Below are 19,011 nucleotides of genomic sequence, written 5' to 3' on the forward strand. Positions count from 1 at the left end.
CTAATGCAAAAGTGGAATAAGATGACAAAATATTGATTTTTTTATTGGATAAAGGTAAATACATATGCTTTAAATCCTTTTCAAAACATTTTACATTTCAAATGTCAACTTTTTTAGTGATACTTTGTCTAGACATTTTACAATGTTCACATCTTAACTTTACGAATATTTTTGGTCAAATGGTCATCCTTGGCCTTGCATAATGTGTAGCTAGCTAGCTTCTCCAATCTAAATTTTATTTAACAATCTTGCTACCCACACCCCTCAAATTTATAAAAAAAAATAAAATATCTAAAATGCCCTTTGATATTTATAATATTTTTTTTACAATTTTATTAACTTATAACACACCTTCATCAACATTCATCACATCTCATGACTCACATCAAAAAATCACCACACCTCACCAACCCTATCTCATAATCATTTAAAACTCACATAACTCACTCATAACCTACACCATCAGTTTCTTCATCACATTGTAGTTAAAGTGACCTAAAAATGTATGTGTTTCTGAGTTCGATTTTTTTCTTCTTCTAAATATGAAGATTGTACGTGAACTCAATTCACGTACGTGTTGTTACGTGAACTAAATTCAAGTACCTTAAAAAAAAGTAAAAATATCAGAATTTACGCAATCTTAATTCGCGTACATGCACGTGATTTAAGATTGTGTAATCAATGGAGTTTGAAAATTCAACATCTCAGTATGTACGCGATCTTAATTCACGTACGTGTACTTAAATTAAGATTGCAAAACTATTGAAGATTGAAAATTAAACCATTTACGTGAACTCAATTTCACGTACATTTACGTAAATTGAATTCACGTATATTTACTTTCAGTTCACGTAAATATTAGCAAACTTTTGAAGATGGTTAATGATGATTGATGATGATTAATGAAGATTAATGATGATTTATGAAGATGGTTAATGATGATGATGGTTAATGTTGAAGAAAATGAAGAAGAAGATGAAGATATAATAAAGAAGAACAACATGAGTTAGGTTAATGAAAAGGAAGAAAGAAAGGATAATTTGAGAATTGTGATTTTTTTAAACATTTGAGGAGTGTGGGTAGTAAATTAGGGGGTGTTGGTAGCAAAATTGAATTTTTAATTATGAAAAAATAAAGAGAAAATGTATACCATTTTTTTTGGGTACAGAAGGTGTAACATAAAAGTACACACTCACAAATAACTTGAAATGGTTAAATTTAGATTTGATCCTTTCATTTTTTCTTATCATTTTTCCTCATTGTTTGGAGAAAAATAAACACAACAACAATTTTGATAAATTTTATGCATAAAAATAACAATGAATAAAAACTGAATTAAGTGTCTAACTTTTCTAAACATAGGTAGAAAAAGAGAGAATAAAAAGAGATGATGCAAATCCAATAAATTTTTCATAAGAAAAACAAACAATCAAACTAAAAGAAAACTCACCAACTTTTCTTCTTGAAATCCATATTTATTTACATTATTAGAAAAGTGATAAACGTACAAAGAAATCATCTTATTATGCGGCATGATTTCATGAAATGTACTATTGACAATAAGAAAAGAGAACCACTGAGATGCTATGCTAGTTCTGAAGATCAGAAACATGGATTGATACCGATACTAGTTCCAAGAATCAGTTTATTGTCAGCTGTGAGGAGGCTACGACTAGTTTTTGAAGTATCATTTGATTTCACTAAGGATTGCACTAACTTGTTCGCAGACTGCAAATTATTGAGGTAAATTCAATTAAGCCACATACAGTCCGCGCGCGCATTGCAGTTGTGAACTAGAGATGGAGAAGGAGATGTTACGCACCACTCATACCAAACCTGTTAAGATTCCACCAAAAAAGTTAAAGATATGCCAAGGATGAATAGCAATAGAAATACGATGAAAAACAACAAGATTGAAACCCAACCTTTGTATAATCACAACAGCGCCAGAAATTTACTTCTAGGGTAGAGCCACGATGCACACAAATAGGTTCCCTTAATGGGAAGTAATGATCATCCCTGCAGAAAATACCAAATAAAATGTAGGATTAAAAACCGTATTCAATTCATTTTCATCTATGATTTCCTACTACTACACATCGCCTTTAATTTGTTTTATATAAAGAGGAAAAAATTAAGAAAAGCTAAGGAGCAGAACCAAGGAAAGCCATCCCTTTACAATGGTTATCTTATCTAAACCAAGAGCTAAAAGGTCGGAGGATGAGACAACTCTACCAAAATAAAATCACCTGGGTGTCCAATATTTACTAAAACTTCGTCTTTAAAACATTCAGTAAAATGAATTTAATATTACAAAGTTTTGCAACCATTCAACCGAACAAATTACCACCTCAATGAAATGAGCATAAAACATACCGAATATGCAACTGAGCAAAATATAAAGTACATGGGGCAAAAATATACCAAAAATTAAATAATAATCACTAAATTAATGTGAATATTTCATTTTTTCCGATTTTCAGATATAAATAGAATGCAGCGCATGTATATCTACTTTTTCTATTGTATTTCGTTGCATGTAAATATTATTATATTTACTGTATTATATTTGTTTTATATTGATTCATTTGTTTCAAATTTATTATATCTAAATTTAATATCAACATCCATATTATATGTTTTTAAATTTGAATTTTGAAAAGATTGTATTGTTAAGGAGTTCACTATAATTATTGTTTTGATTTAAGTTTAAATTTGAAAAACTGAACCGTAGAGTATAAATTTATTGAGAAAAAAGTCTGGCCATAATTAGGAGTTGTCTTTACATAATAGTATTGATGTATAAATATTTAAAGAATTGTTATTTAATTGAATAAAAAAAGATAAAATTGTTAATGAAATTGTTTAGATGAAAGGTGAAATTATAATAAAAAGTCACACCAATTCCAAAGAATAAACTAAAAATCTGGGGGACACAAAATACCAAGTGATTACACCAGGCGTAGCTTTAGTGGGTTCAGTTCCAAGATGCACATCCTTGTAAAGAGTTGCATCAAAGTATCCAGCAAATCCTATAATCAAGATGTACAAGTGGTTTGTATAAAAATAATAAACATGTCTCAAGGGATATAAGGGAGCTGCACAAACAAAACTAGTATATTGTACAGACTACAGACGACATTCACAACAAGGTATAAAATTAATACGTAAGGTAAGGCTATAAAAAACACATAATATGTACCACCAACATCCAAAACCAAATTACAAGACCGCCCCAAGTCACTAATGCAGCAGATTATATATATATTTTTTTGGTGATTAGAGCTGATTATATTTATTCATCAATCATTTGAAGTCAAAAATAAAGTCCAGCTGAAAATAATAGGACAAATAACTACTACAGGCATTCTATAAAACAATGAGCTAGGGATGTACTTGGCTTGAGTTGGGCTTGGCCAAATACCCGTAACAATCAAATTTCTTTGGTTCGAGTTGGGTCAAAATTTCCATAGTTTTTTTTTTGAACAAACCCAACCATGTAATAAGTGTGTTGGTTTGGAATGGGTCATTGGACTGTGAGACATGAGATAGTTTTGAATTTTAAATATTCCAAAAAAATATTCTTAGGTCATGCTTACAAAATCAGCTTGTAAAATGAAGGTGCTTTCTACTTATAAACACTCACAACACATCTAAGGTGTGACTTTCCAACACAACCCTCTCAGGATATCTGGAGCGGCGCAACCAAAGTGGGATTACCATTTATATTTTGTTTTGAAGCTAACGCATCTTTACATGTCTCCACTCATAAACACTTTTAAGGTCATATCATCTTCAATGAGGATTCTCCAACAAGTATAACTAAATGACATTCTACTCCACGAAAATTTCAATACTTAAACTAGATTGTACATTTCTACATTTAAAAGTCTAAAACTACATCCATAAAAATAACAATTCATAGTTTACTTTCAAAGGGCTAGTTCGTGAGTTTGAAATCATAAACTTGTTACCCAGACCAAATCACTTCACAATTGGGTGGGGGGTTTGGGTTGAACCCAATCTATGAGAAAAACTTAACTGAATGTTTTGGGTTGAGTTGGGTCGACTCACACTTGTGAGCATTCCTGATTATAGCTCAATATGGATCGGTTCCCCCATACCAGCCAAGCCAACATGGGTAGGGTTCAAAAAGGTCCATGAGGCTTGGCCTATGAGTTGTATTGGTTATGTAATTGTTGAAGTTGTTGGATTTTAGAGAAAAGAGGGAGATAAAATAATAAAAGCTTGAATATTGTTTGATGATAGTTTTATGCTAACTTGATTCAAAAGACTCAATAATATTCTCTATTTATAGAAATATATAGACTCAATCTTAAATCAGAAACAAATTATACTAACAGTGAGAAATATTCTAAGATATCTCTGATTATAAATTGATCTTAAGAAATAGCTAAAGATACTCTAATATAATATAAAAGATATTATAAAATATTTTATAATATTCTAACACTCCCCCTCAAACTAAAACTTATTAAGCTTTAGCTTGTTACAAGAAAACAATGTTTTACTCCGCAAAATAATAACAAAAAAGATGGAAAGACAGTTTAGGGATGCAAGTGAAGTCGGAGAGAGTTGCTATAAATACAGTATAGCCAAATAGTTGGAATGATCATCAGCATGAGAGAAATTCATGCAAACAATTGAACAAAGCAAGATTCGTTATTCTAAAAACTGTATTTGGAAACTTCAAACTAATTATACCAGAAATCCAAAATATTTAAACTTGAATCTGCTTCAAGGAGAGAAGCGTGCTTTAGAGAGAGAGAGGTGAGACCAGTACATCTAGGACAAAGATGGGGCTAGTGAATCTAGGGCAAGTTGCTAAGCAGCACGATCGTCGGTGGTAATAGAAGTCAATGTTGTAATCTATTACTAAGAACTAAATTGCATGACAAACACTGAAGAAGAAGAGTGCGACTCTAACGAAACAAAGCCATGATCGATCAACGAAGCGAGAAAATGCGTTCAAAACAGAAGAGATAATGGTTGTTTGAGAAAGAACCCATTTTTTCATTGATCAAAATTGAAAAATAAGGGCATATCTAGAATCGTGAGGTCGATGCAAGACAAACCAAGAAAGGTCGTGTTGTAAAAGGTTGTCAGACACGCCGTCCCACGCGGTGGAAGGCAACTGCGCATGGATCAAATGCACGGAGGAAGAGACGACATGTGTGGGCCCGTGGAGTGTGGACAAACTAGAAGATGCGAAACTGATGGAATGGTCGTTCGGCGGAAGCAGTGGCAGCGACAATAACAAAATGAACGCAAAATGTTGAAACAAAGGAGATCATACCAAAAAAGAGAAACTATTACATTCCCAAACTTGTGGGAACTCAGCAGCAAAATAAAGGCGAGATCGTTCAATGAGGATCAAAATAGGCTCCAATATATTGAAGTTGTGGGATTTTAGAGAAAAGGGGGAGAGAAAATAATATGAGTTTGAATATTATTTGATAATAGTTTTATGCTAACTTTATTTGATATTATTTGAATATTATTTGATAATAGTTTTATGCTAACTATATTCAACATGCTGTGGAGAGGGAGGCGCGAGAGAGCACATGTGATGGCTTTTGACGAAGAGAAAATAATAAGGATTTGAATATTATTGATAATAGTTTTATACAAACTTGATTACAAAAGACTCAATACTAATCTTTATTTATAGAGAAACATAGACTGAATCCTAAATTAGGAACACATCATAATAATAATGAGAAATATTCTAAAATATCTCTATGATTATAAATTGATTATAGAAAATAACTCAAAATATTCTAATATAATATAAAAGATATTATAAAATATTTTTTAATATTCTAACAATTCTAATCTAAGAGTAATGAACTTTGAGTTTAAGTTTTAATGTTGTGATTTAGATAGTATGTTCCTTAACTAAGTTTATTATGCATGTGTGTATAAGTAAGTATGATTTTGCATTTTAAGTAGGATCTTACTATCCATATTAGGATCCGCAGACTTACCATCTTTCACCCCTCCCGATCCTAACTAGAATGTCAATTTAGACAACAGCTCAATCTACGAATGCATGATGCCCGATTCAGGGGAAAACTTAGTAAAAGGACAAAATGCATCATCCCAGTTAGACTGAACAGCACAGCTTTAATTTTGAGCTGAAAAATAAGTTCCAATTCAGTGAGCTCTCTTCAACCACGCAAAAAAGTGTGTCTATAGCATAATTGTCCACTAATAACACTGACATGCCTCCTTTAATTAATGACCAAGGTACACAACAGACAGAGAACAGAAAATGGCAGTTATAAATAATGTGATTCAGAGTGTAAAATTAAATATCTTATGGATAAATCAGTTCCATGACGACTTATTGACTCAATAAGAGTAGATTGACCCTGCATACCATGTACCACTGCTGACTCAGGTATCACAAATTGCAAATTCCTATAGCGATTGTTGCTTTCTTTGTTAGAGCTTTTTGGATGTGTAAAGGTAAATAGCTAAACAAGCCAAATGAAAATCAAACAAAATCAGTAAAAAAAAGAAAAGAAATAAAGTAATTTATTTTAAGAAAAAATATTAAGCAAAGTATAAAGCTTAAATAGCATAAAGATGAGAGCAGAGGACAGATTGAAGTAAAAGCAAGATCAGTAAACTGAATGAGAAGCTACTAACAGGTTGAGATGGTGCAAGGCGAGCAACATTGTGCATCTTCGCCATATAAGCAGTTTCAAAGCGTAAAATATCTTCTTTTGCTTTAATCTGAAATATAAGCCCCAAGCAATTAATTAACTGAAGTATAACAATGTTTATATGCAAAAAATTACAGTGGAATACAAGAGATATACTGCACTATGTAACTTCCAAGCTGTCACCGGTTGGAGGAAACTTGTATACCTGAAAGTGGCAATAAATATTAATGTAATAACTAAAGCAACAAAACCAGATATCAAAATTACTTTAACCATCAACGTTAATCTGGCTGACCACCAATAATAAATCCATTGACTTCTCTAGCACATTACAAGGATATTGTTTATCCAAAGTTGATGGTCATTCAGTATTAAACAAAATAGTCTAAGAATGTCCTGAATATTGTAAAAAATGGTTCATCCAGTACCCCTAAATTAGGTTATTTACAAATTGAGTGACAACATGAAAGCTAATTCTTGAATTGGTGGGAATCTTTTACTAAAACACAGAAAAAAATTAAGAACTCTTTTAAACACAGACAAATCAATAACATGGAGTGAAAGGAATTTACGTACGAAGACGGTATTGAAATTCCATCTTTTTTTAGAAACCTCTGGGCTCCGTCAAGGCTTTCAGGAGCCAGCTCGTTGTCACCAAAAGAACCTAGCAAGTCACTAACCTAAATTCAAGATAACTGCAATCAGACACTAGTATAAAGAATAAAATTTAAGCAAGTGATCATGACTGTTCAAATATACCAATATGTCAGCTGCTTCAGGGGCAGCCCAGTATCGCACATCGACATGGACTAAGGTAACAATATCATTCCATTTATTTAGGTTGCACTCTTTCTGTTTCAACAGATAGAATGTTATGCCTATGATTGTATCAAAGATTCTATTGCTTCAAAAAACTACAAATAATATTGTCATCAACAAACTTTTCTAAAAACAATGGGGACTGAAGGACAAAAGAAAATTGATTTATATATTTACTGAAGCAACATTAAAGACAAGAGAGGGTCTCAAGAAAATGCAAGAATATGAACAATAAAGTATAATGTGCATTCCTCTCTCTCAAGAACAACAGTTAAGATCAATGCCAGAAGAGCTCCAGTTTATGGACAATCAACGATAACCAAAGTTTTTTTATTAGGTGATGTTAGCTACATGGATCAAATGACATCATTGTTTATGTCAAAATCAATTCTACAGGGAGATCATTCAATTATATTCTTTTGTTGTGTGAGCAAGTTCTTTTCAGTTTTCATTGTATTGCTGACCAGGGGCTTTGTCGTATGGCTGAATCAAATCTTTATTCATGCCAGTTTTTGTTTTGTTCTGTCTTTGTTGTTAACCAAATGGCTTCAAATTTCAATGCTGCTACTGGGAAATGGATTCCCTGCAGTCAAATAGTTACTGCAGGGTGATATTGGCCATCCATTTTTAAACTATAATTTGTAATGTTTTTTATTTACTAATTGTACTTTAAGTCTAGACTGTTGAATTTTAATCAAAGGGCCATAATGAGTTGACTACAGGGGTTCCCTGACTGGTAGGGTCTGCTGTTGTCTCCCCTGTCCCTCGCTATAGAACGAAGCCTAAGAATTCTCCTAGAAATAGGGGCGATGTTTCTTGGAGGTATGGAGTTTCAATTGATGGAAATTTTTTAAAACTGAACTGTAAAGTTTGCAAAAAGATCATGACATCTGGAGGGTTTTTTGACTAAAGCATCTGGCTAGAACACAAAGATGTTGGAGCTTGAAAGGTTGTTACGGATCAAGTGAAGAAGGAAATGTTTCAGATTGTTAGTGGCTTGCAAGAAAGAGTGATTAATGACATGTCAGTATAAGTGACCAACTTAGCCTACGGATAAGAAGACAGATTTGGGGGATTCAATCGAACTTGAGATGTTGGCCACATAAACAAAGAACCAAAATGGTGGCCTATTATCTGAATTGCTAAATGGAAAGGAAGAGTGTAGAGAAAGCTACTAGGGAGGAGAGTTTCTTTTATGTTTGGAGGAGAGATTAGCTATTCGTAATCAGAACAAAAGTGTGGCGGATAGCAAGAAATCTGGTTTGTTGGAATCAGCCTTGAGCAGGAAGTTGGAAGTTATCAGCTACGTATATTCTTCCCATTTGTTTTCTTCTTTGTTATTACTATGAGATCACTGAGAGTTCAGATACACATGCAGCAATTGACCTATTCATGGTGGGATCACTCAGAGTTCATGCCTTTGACTGACTTTTTACACAAGTTTGGCATCTCCCATCCTATTATTTGTCCCCACACTCATCACCAAAATGGTGTGGTGAAAAGGAAACATAACCTGTTGGGGTTTATTCTTGATCTGGTGTCATATATATATATATATATATATGAATTTGTGGCACAGGTGCACATTAAACCAAGTTACAAATGTTCAACTATATTGAAGTTGCATTTGAGTCCCATATTGCCAAGTTTCTCAGGTTGTGCAATGTATATATGAGCTTGGAAACCCTCATCCTTTGAGTTAGCTTTCGGTAGTAAGGTCCAAGCAACTAGAAATAATTTTGGAAGGATATTTCCATTTAGGAGTTAAAACTTCATGTTATTTCATATTGAATATATGAATTTTTTAAAATAAAGACGAATTGAAATCAGCCTTATCATAAAATATTAGAGTGCGCTGGAAAAGGAGTGGGCCAACAGAATGGGCCCAGGAATGTGAACTTGCGTGAAATAGGAACTGCTGATGCGAAGGAGAGACAAAGAAGGTGCGGGAATCATGATGGGGAAAAGAGGAAGATAAGGGATTATTTGGGAGGGAAATAACAGAATAAGGAGTAAGGAAGAATTGAGAGGAGTTCTACGTGAGGTAGAGCTAAGAGAGACTGGTGATTAAATACTTAGAACCTCTCAGAAGATTCACAAACATTTCAAAATTGAGCATTTACTCAGAGATTGATATCTGATTTCTCTCTTATTTTCTTTCACTTTTCCTTATTTTTCTTATTTTCTCGTGACTTGATTTCCAAATATGCAACAGCCTTCATTATAGTATCATATAAAATCAGGAATCACCATAAGCAGAACGTTAAGATGTAAGAGCAATTTCTACAACTAACATGAAGGTAAGAGAGTGCATTTAGATTCCTTTCCACAGCATAAACTTTTAGCTTCCTCCCAGTTACTTCAGCAGCCTACATACGAAGGTGATGAAAGTCACTCCAAAGACCTGTAATTATATTACCCTAATCCAAATTTGCCACAGTCTAGGACAATATCACACCTTTAACAATGTCCGCACAAGAGGTCCACGCCCTGCACCAATAACAACCAATACCTAACCACAAGAAAAACAAAAATAACATAAGATATGCTACACAAGTACACAACATCCAGAGCGGTTTAAAAAAGTGTGAAGCACAAAAAGCAATGAACACATCTTACTGTGGTAATCTCAGATGCCTTTTCATCAGGAACCCTGTCCAACAAGGCTTGACAAATTGCTCTTTTGTACTGGTATAAGAAAGGGTATCAATTAGATAGAACTTCTTGTTGAGTAAGGGACGCCGAACGAGTTTTAAGTAGGAAGTTCAAGATTTGAACCCAAAAACTGACAAACCACTAACTTACAAACATTTGCCTATCATAAAAAGATACAAGTTCATGCCAACAAAACCAAAACCGCAAGCTTTCGAACCTTCAGCACTAGAAAGAAAACAAATGTGATGGTAGGTACAAATACCACATATTTTAAATATTTTTGAACGAGTAAGAACATGTTTCTAATCCAATGGCAACCAACTCAGGCAAACAAAATTCTATACACAAAAGCATCCATAAATTTCAAAACCTTCTGCAATTACCCCTAAGGAATACGAAGTAGATCATCCCCCAAATATCTGAGAAAAAGAAATCAGACAACAGCAACTAAAAAATAGGACAGAGCAAATTACTAGACTTCAGAAACTATTGAGCAGTACAAACAGCTCAATAATGAATCTATAACCGATTCATAACTCAGATTTAGTGTGTTAGCCAGGGGATGGCAATAGTAAGTGAACAAATAAACATTTGATTGAAATATCTTGTCATTATTAGAACTATTCCTCTTCTTTTTGTTTTCTTTTTGTTTCTTTATATCACTCCTAAATATAAGGAATTGAGTAATTGTACTTTCTCCTATAAAAGAAGCCCCTATTTGTCAGAATAATACACAACAATTATCAATAATAGTTCTCTATATGGTATCATGAGCCCTAGGTTATTGATCTAGGCAAAAGGGATGGACCACCCATCTTGGCCACAAGCCCTAACCAGCTCCTCTGTGAGTAACCCTACCGACAATGGAAACCCAACTGGAGGCACAGTAGAAGGAAGCCTTGGTCGCGGCGGCTGCCCTGGTGATGGAGCCAGACCAGGCGGCAGCGCCGGTGGTGGTACGGGCCGCAGTGGCAGTCCAGGAGGGAGTTTTACAACAACGACTATTATGGAGACCATGGCATTGGATACGGAGGTGCTGGCGGCTTTGGTTGGGAGGAACAACCAAAGTAATTCCTTACAAGTTAACGTGCAAAAACTGAATGGGAAAGATTACACAGATTGGACACAAACAGTGTGACTCATTTTGGTCGACAAAGGAAAATATGGCTTCCTAAATGGTAAAATTCCGGAACCTGCAGAAACAGGTCCAACTTACAAGTTATGGAAATCTGAAAACTTGTTAATCATTGCTAGCTAATTAGTTCGATGGAGACATGAATTAGGAGACCATTCGTGTTTATACCTACAACGAAACAAGTATGGGAAGCTGTGAAGAATACTTACTTTGATATTCTCAAATTTATGGTCTAAAATCGAAATTGTGGAGCCTAAAGCAAGTTGAAAGGAATGCAACAATCTACTACAATGAGTTGATGACCCTATGACAAGAACTGGAAGGTAGTGTTCAGTTCATAAAAAGGCAAGAAAATGATTGTGTTTTTATTTTTCTTGCAGGTCTAAACAAAGGACTTGATGAAGTAAGAGACAAAATCTTTGGAAAAAGCCCTTTACCATCTATTCGAAAAACTTTTTTAGAAGTTAGAAGAGAAGAGGCAAGACAAGAAGTGATGATGAAAGAGTCAATAGTACTAATCACCAAAAATTTCAATGAGGAAGACAAGAAAGATAGTAAGAAATCACAGAAACCATAGTGTGACCATTGCTAACGTTAGTGGCACCACGTGAGACTTGTTAGAAGCTACATGGGAAACCTCCTAATGCAAAGAAGAAAGGGGAAGGTTGTGCACTTCAAGCTACTTTTGATCAAGAGTTATACAATCTTCCTCAAGTTCATTTCGGTTCACCAAGGAGCAACTAGATCAACTGTACAAACTTCTTGAATCTCAAACTCCTTCTAGCTCCATAGCCTAGAAAGGCAATTTTTATCGGCCTACCTTAGTGCCATCCTTAACCATAGTTGGATTGTTGATTCTGGAGCTACTGACCATATGAGTGGAGAACCTAGTTTATTTTCCACATATAAAACCTGTAGAGGTAAGTTAAAAATTAAGGTTGCCGATAGCTCTCTTTTAGCCGTGACAGGAAAAGGTTCTATTGTTTTATCTCTTTTATTAACCATTCAAGATGTTTTACATGTCCTTTTTGGCTTGCAACCTATTCTTTGTTAGTAAATTAATCCAAAATAAAAAATGTGAAGTTCACTTTTTGGACACTCATTGTGTTTTTAAGAATTTTATCTCGGGGAAGATGATTGGTATTGCTAAGCAAAGTGGTGGACTCTACTATCTTAAAGATGGACCTGAAAACAAACATCAATCCGAACCAATAGGTTCTTCAGTTGAATCATTTTTTGTTTCAAATAATAAGGATGATATTATGTTGTGGCATTTGAGGTTAAGCCACCCTAGTTTTAAATATTTAAAGTCTATTTCCAAAAATGTTTTTTAATCAAGATATTTTCACATTTCAATGTGAAATTTGTGATTTTGCTAAACATCATTGAAATTCCTTTTCAATACATGAGTTTAAATTTTCAAAACCTTTTTTTGGTGATTCATAGTGATGTTTGGGGGTCTAATAGGATAAATTCTATATCCAACAAAAGATGGTTTATCACCTTTACAAAATGTCATACCAAACTTTGATGGGTGTACTTATTAAAAGAAAAATCGGAGGTAGCTCAGATAATAAAAAAATGTTTAATTATACCTTTGGTCTCTGCAAATATATCACTTTTTGATTTTAGTCCCTGTACGTTTTTTTGTTTGAATTTAGTCCCTGTAAAATCAGAGACCATTGACTTTAGCCCCTACCGTCAAATCAACATTACAAAAAAAAAAAGAGTTCCGGGACACGTGGCCCTATAAATGCACACCAACATATCATCTTATATGATATATTTAAAATTAAAATGTTTTATATTATTAATTAATAAATTTATTAATTATCATTTAATAATTAGTGTTATTTTATAAAAAAAATATGAATAGAAATTTAAAGTGGTGTTTAGGATTTTTTGGAAAACTCGTCTTCCTCCGTGCCACAACGGTTTGCCAGCTCTTTTTTTGTAACTTTTGATTTGACGTTAGGGACGGAAACTAATTGTCTCTGATTTTACAATGACTAAATCCAAACAAAAAAACTTACGAAGACTAAAATCAAAAAGTGATATATTTGCAGGGACCAACGACATATTTAAACCTAAAAAAAAATTGTAAATTGGTGCAGACACAATTTAACTCAATTACAAGTGTTTGGAACTGACAATTGAACTAAATACTTTAACACAGTCGTGAAAATAATTCCCTTCAATTTTATGAAAATCTATTTTTTTAAGAAAATGTGCATACATAACATAATTCTATTACTGTTGCACCTAAAGAAATTGCCTCAGAAACAATAAGTGATTCTACTTCTACCATGAGCAAGGGTCTTGCTGAATTTGAGGCAATAAATCAAGAAAATGCCTTTTTGGAACTTAATTTAGAAATGAAAAACAAATAACATCACATAAGAATCCTTGTGATGAAACAGAGAAAAGATTTAAAGAGGGTGGTCCAACTTGGAAAGGAAATATATATGTAAGAAGGAACCAAAATCAATTAGTGGAAGACCCCATTCCTCAACTCAGCCAAGAATTTGAACTAAGTGAAAGTCAACCAACCGAAACAAGTAGTTTTTTTATTAATCCTACTTCTATATATACTGATCCTCTTTTGATACTTTTACCTCTCACTTGTCTTGCATATAAATTCCAAAGAATGTACAAGAAGCGCTAGATGTTCCAAAGTGAAAGGAAGTTATTCTTGAGGAAATGAAAACTCTTGAAAATAATAAAACTTGGAGTGCCATGACTCTACCAGCTGGTAAAAGAACTGTGGGTTGTAAGTGGGCGTTTATAATGAAGTACAACTCTGATGGATCAATTGAAAGGTACAAAACTAGGTTGGTTGCTAAAGGATTTACTTAGACCTACGACATAGACTACTCAAAGACCTTTGTTCCTATTGCTAAGCTTAATACAATCAGAAATATCATATCTCTTGCTGCTAATTTGGACTAACCGTTCCACCAGTTAGATGTTAAAAATGCATTCCTCAATGGCGATTTAGAAGAACAAGTGTATATGGATTGACCTCCAAGTTTTGAAGAGAAATTTGGATCCCAGGTATGCAAACTAAGGAAGTCTTTGTATGGATTAAAACAGTCTCCGAGAGCGTAGGTTAAAAATTTACTCAATCAATAACAAGGACATGTTGATCATACCTTGTTCACAAAGTTTAGCTCAAACCGAATCATAACTATTTTGATAATGTATGTTGATGACATTGTTCTTACAGGTGATGATGTGGTAGAAATGGAGAAACTAAAGAAAAATTTAGCTACATAATTTGAAATCAAAGACTTGTATCCCCTAAAATACTTTCTTAGCATGAAAGTGGCGAGATAAAAAAGGGGGATAGTAGTCTCTCAAAGAAAATATGTTCTAGAGCTATTACAAGAAACATGTATAAGTAGTTGTAGGCTTACTAACCCTCCTATGGACCCAAATGCCAAACTTTAGGAGAAAGAAGACACCTCGGTTGATACTGGAAGATATCAGAGGTTAGTTGGAAAACTGATATATTTGGATTAGACACGTCCTAAGATTGCCTTCTTTGTTAGTGTTGTCAGCCAATTTATGCATGCCCCATATGAAAAACATCTCGAAGCAGTTTACAAAATCTTGAGATACGTCAAGGTAACTCCTGGAAAAGGACTATTCTTCAAAATGACCAATGATAAACTGCTTCAGGATTTTGCACACATATGTGGGGAACTTGGTAACTTAGAGAAGTAAAAAACAAGGAGTGGTTGCAAGAAGTAGTGCCGAAACTGTGCTTAGGGCAATGACATGAGGAATTTGTGAAGGTATGTGAAGTCTTAGAGTTTTGAAAGAAATTAGGATAGTGGTGAAACTTCCATTGAAATTATAGTGACAATAAGGCTGCTATAAGCATAACCCACAACCCGAAACAACATGATTGGACAAAGCACATTGAGATCGATCATCACTTCATAAAAGAGAAGATTGGTTTTGGTATTTTTTGCTTGCCATTCATTTCTTCCAATCAACAAACAGCTAATATATTGACCAAGAGCTTGATCAGAACAAGTTTCGAACATTTGATAAACAAATTGGGCATGATTGATATCTATGCACCACCTTGAGGGGGTGTTGAAATATCTTGTCATTATTAGAACTTCCTCTTCTTTCCATTTTATTTTATTTCTTTATATCACTCCTAAAGGAACTATTTGTCAGAATTATACACAGCAATTATCAATAATATTTCTCTATACATACATATATGTGCATGAAGTTGAGAATGCCTTGCGTGGGTTGGCAATTTGGCATACCTTCGTGAATTTCTTCTCATCATCATCTGAATTCTGATAGGCCACATACTCCAAAGTATCCTTAAAAGGCTGCAAATGAATTATAAATTTCAAATAAATAAAATCAAAGGTGTATATGACATGTGGGAAGGCAACATAGTGCAATCACAAAAAAGAAGCAGCCAATTTCATAAGATGGGTTTGCATCCAAAATATTTTTTGTACATCCACTAAACTAGTAAATAATTATTTAATTGCATTCGATTTAGAACGTTAAAAGAGCGCAACATATCTTATTCTAACATAATAACCAACAGCAAAATAAACTGCACATTCTCATTCTATGAATGGATTACTAAACTGAATGACTGAGTCCACTTAACACATGGACAGTAGCATAATATACGTGCCGCTGGATTAGATTAAAGGATAAATTTATATAAAATCTTAACTATTGAGTTTCTTTTTTGATAAATCTCAATTCTTGAGAATTTTACTCTCAGTAAGTAAGAATTTTTCGCAACCTAAGATCAAAACTGTTACATTCCAAAGTTAATCCTTAGGAATTAGCTTCTTAGGTTTGTTTTTACTTTTCAAAATGAAAAAAAAAAAAACAAAAAAACACATCGATCATATTTGAAACTAATTGTTAAACTTGAGAAGCTAAACCCTACACAATGTCGTTTCCTAAAACCTCTAACGCAGTTCTATCCTGTTTTCCCCTTGATTTAGCCAACTTTGATTATTGCTGGATAAAGGTCAATCAGTGGTACACTTGTTGCTACATAGCAAGTTGCTATGCTTCTTACACAAAATCATCGCACAATTTCACCGATATTAAAAAATGAAAACTTAGTCTCCTCCCTGAAAATCTACAAAAGCAAAGTAATGCTGAGTGGCACAAAGAATACATACTTGTACGGTTGGTTGTAAATCATCCCTGAAAGCGAACTGGCAATATGGCGTAGAACACTGAAAACGTCAAGATAACAGTAGGCAATGCGGTGATTTTCAATTAGATACACGGAAAGTTCATACCAGTGAACGTTCTCTCTCAGAAAGAGGATCCAGTTGTTGATATAGGGATCTAACACAGTCCATATAAGGGTGTAGACGATGTATCCGATGATCCGTCCCTATATACAAAAACCACTTTTATAACTTTTCACAAATAGTAGTAGTGCATTTAACTAGTTACACAACAACAACAATGTGCCAAAAATCTCGCAAATACATGAAGGTGATAGTGACAAAGTACTCTTTTAGCAATGTTATCTCGAAGACCCAAACCAAATTCTTCCACACATAAATAAGTGGATCCATACACCATCCGGAAGGGGGTTTCTTGGGTGGAGGAATGAAGAGTTGTGTGATACGACCATAAGACCATGGGCAACTCGTCATCCAAAAACCTTTAGCTGCTTCTAACCTCTTCTTCAAACCTTGAAGAATTAATTTATTGGCCGATTCTGCTTGTCCATTGGATTGAGGATATTCAACGGAAGTAAAAGGTTGCTTGATACTCCAATTCTTGCAGAATTCTTGTATGGCTGTGCTGGCAAATTGCGTACTGTTATCGGATATTATTCCGGGTACTCCAAATTTGCAAATAATATTCTTCCAGTAAAACTTCTTGATCTGTTATGCTGTTATAGTTGCATGCGGGAACCCTTCGGGTATGGAAACGGGGAGAAAATCTTTCCGTGGTGGGGTACGGGAGTGGGACGGATGACATGTTGAGGAGCGAGAAAACACTCCCCCGCCTCAACTCTGCTCCATTGATATCTCTAAGTCGGAGAGACTAACAACGATTTCAAAAGTTTATTACGAAGCCGAGAACAAAGCTGTGCTGAAATTATTGGTAAAACTTTCTTACATAATTTTTGTATAAACACTTTTAAAGAAAAATCAACCAAACATACCTGCGACAGAACAAGTATCAAAACAATATTCTTCCATTTCTTTGTAATTGACTCGATCTTCGGATATAATGATCTAGTAACATGTTTCAAAAAACTACGTGCACTAAGCAATTTCCTCAAAAAAATGTATTCTAAGTACGGTTTGGTTCAAATAATGAGAATAAAAAGAAAAAAAAGTTAAATATGTAATGATTGTGATTGTTTAATATTATAAATTTTTTTAATTGTATATAAATTAAATTTATCAAATTTTAAATTATATTTAAGGCAATGATATTTTAATTGTATATCTAAAGATTTAATAAAGACATCTTGCTGCACAAGCTTTGCACATAGATTTAGTAAGTGAACCGATACAGAAGTTGTGGATTTGATCCTCTCACGGAGACGTTAAAAGAAAATGTGATGACTATTTAAATCAAGGTTAAAATGTATTTCAAGCTTTAAGTTTTTAAATCTAGCAATTTTGATTAAAATCGTAATTTTAGTCTTTAATTTTAGTTTTTTTTTACAAATGGTTGATCCTCTTTGATATTAATTTTGTCAATGTCGAAGTCACATATTTTTTTAATTATGTAAAATATATGGTTGATTTTTTTTAAATTGTCAGCTCATTTATTAATTTTTTAAAATGCCAATGCACTTTATTTTATTTTATTTAATAATGTCACTTTATTTTTTAAATATTCCTAAAATATAATTTTGATCATTTATCTTTTATCTAATATTTATTTTAGTTCTTTATCTTTTTTATTAATTTTAGTCATTTATCTTTTTTATTCTTTATCTTTTACGTAATATTTATTTTAGTCCTTAATAAGATGACAAAGTTGTATAATTTTATAAAAGATAAAAGACTAAAACGATTATTAAATAAAAGATTAAAATGATATTTTAATTTTTTTTAAATTGCCAACAAAATAGAATACTTACAACTTTTTAAAAATAAAAATGAAGTGAGAATATTTATAAATAAATAAAAAGTTGACAATTTTTTTAAAAAGTTTAAAAAAACGAGTTGGCGATTTTTAAAGGAGTTCTCATCCATTTATTATATAGTTTTTGAAGAAAAAATCAGCATATGAAATAATTTCTAATAAATAATTTCTAAATTATTAAATTTCTTTTAATAATCATTAAGAAATGAATTAGTGGGAGCTTCTCACAAGCGTTTCACTTAACATGGACAAGGTCACCTAACCAAAAACATATCCAAGTCATGTATGTGATTCAAAGAATTAGAACGTTACCTGAGTAGAATGGTCCAAGAAATAAGTAATTGACTTTTGAAGATTCTTTGAGAGGTGCTTTACATTTTCATCATCTCCAGTAGTAAAAAAGCACTGGCGAAAATTCAATCAACATGATTATGTTCATTAGACAACAGTCTGTAGCCCCATACTTGATACTAGATGAATCATAAATATAAATCACTAGAAATCCTTACATCTGTGTGTATTATAAAGGCGGAAACAGGCTCCCCATACCAACTATTTAGTGAGTTGTCTGCAGGCAGGGCATTC

General features: G+C 33.3%; 1 protein-coding gene across 6 annotated transcripts in view; it reads right to left on the reverse strand.

Annotated features, from left to right (window-relative positions):
- Positions 1-1,435: 1,435 nt before the first annotated feature.
- LOC101495989 (protein arginine N-methyltransferase 1.5-like) overlaps positions 1,436-19,011 on the reverse strand; it is a 20,838-nt gene continuing 3,262 nt past the window's right edge. For 2 of the 6 annotated variants that reach the window (XM_073367867.1, XM_073367871.1), the window contains 17 exons: positions 18,936-19,010; positions 18,739-18,831; positions 17,489-17,561; positions 16,605-16,702; positions 16,482-16,517; positions 15,588-15,656; positions 10,131-10,199; positions 9,970-10,023; positions 9,806-9,880; positions 7,452-7,544; positions 7,269-7,372; positions 6,849-6,897; positions 6,676-6,762; positions 6,404-6,500; positions 2,945-3,032; positions 1,926-2,019; positions 1,436-1,836 (listed from right to left, as the gene is read on the reverse strand). In XM_073367867.1, coding sequence (XP_073223968.1) covers positions 1,750-1,836; positions 1,926-2,019; positions 2,945-3,032; positions 6,404-6,500; positions 6,676-6,762; positions 6,849-6,897; positions 7,269-7,372; positions 7,452-7,544; positions 9,806-9,880; positions 9,970-10,023; positions 10,131-10,199; positions 15,588-15,656; positions 16,482-16,517; positions 16,605-16,702; positions 17,489-17,561; positions 18,739-18,831; positions 18,936-19,010 — 1,341 coding nt within the window. In that variant the 3' untranslated portion in view covers positions 1,436-1,749. The remainder of the gene's footprint in view (positions 1,837-1,925; positions 2,020-2,944; positions 3,033-6,403; positions 6,501-6,675; positions 6,763-6,848; positions 6,898-7,268; positions 7,373-7,451; positions 7,545-9,805; positions 9,881-9,969; positions 10,024-10,130; positions 10,200-15,587; positions 15,657-16,481; positions 16,518-16,604; positions 16,703-17,488; positions 17,562-18,738; positions 18,832-18,935; position 19,011) is intronic. The other 4 variants (XM_073367868.1, XR_012162779.1, XM_073367869.1 and 1 more) reach the window with 4 other exon arrangements.

This window comes from Cicer arietinum, chromosome 4 (assembly GCF_000331145.2).
Source record: "Cicer arietinum cultivar CDC Frontier isolate Library 1 chromosome 4, Cicar.CDCFrontier_v2.0, whole genome shotgun sequence".
Taxonomy (NCBI): domain Eukaryota; kingdom Viridiplantae; phylum Streptophyta; class Magnoliopsida; order Fabales; family Fabaceae; genus Cicer; species Cicer arietinum.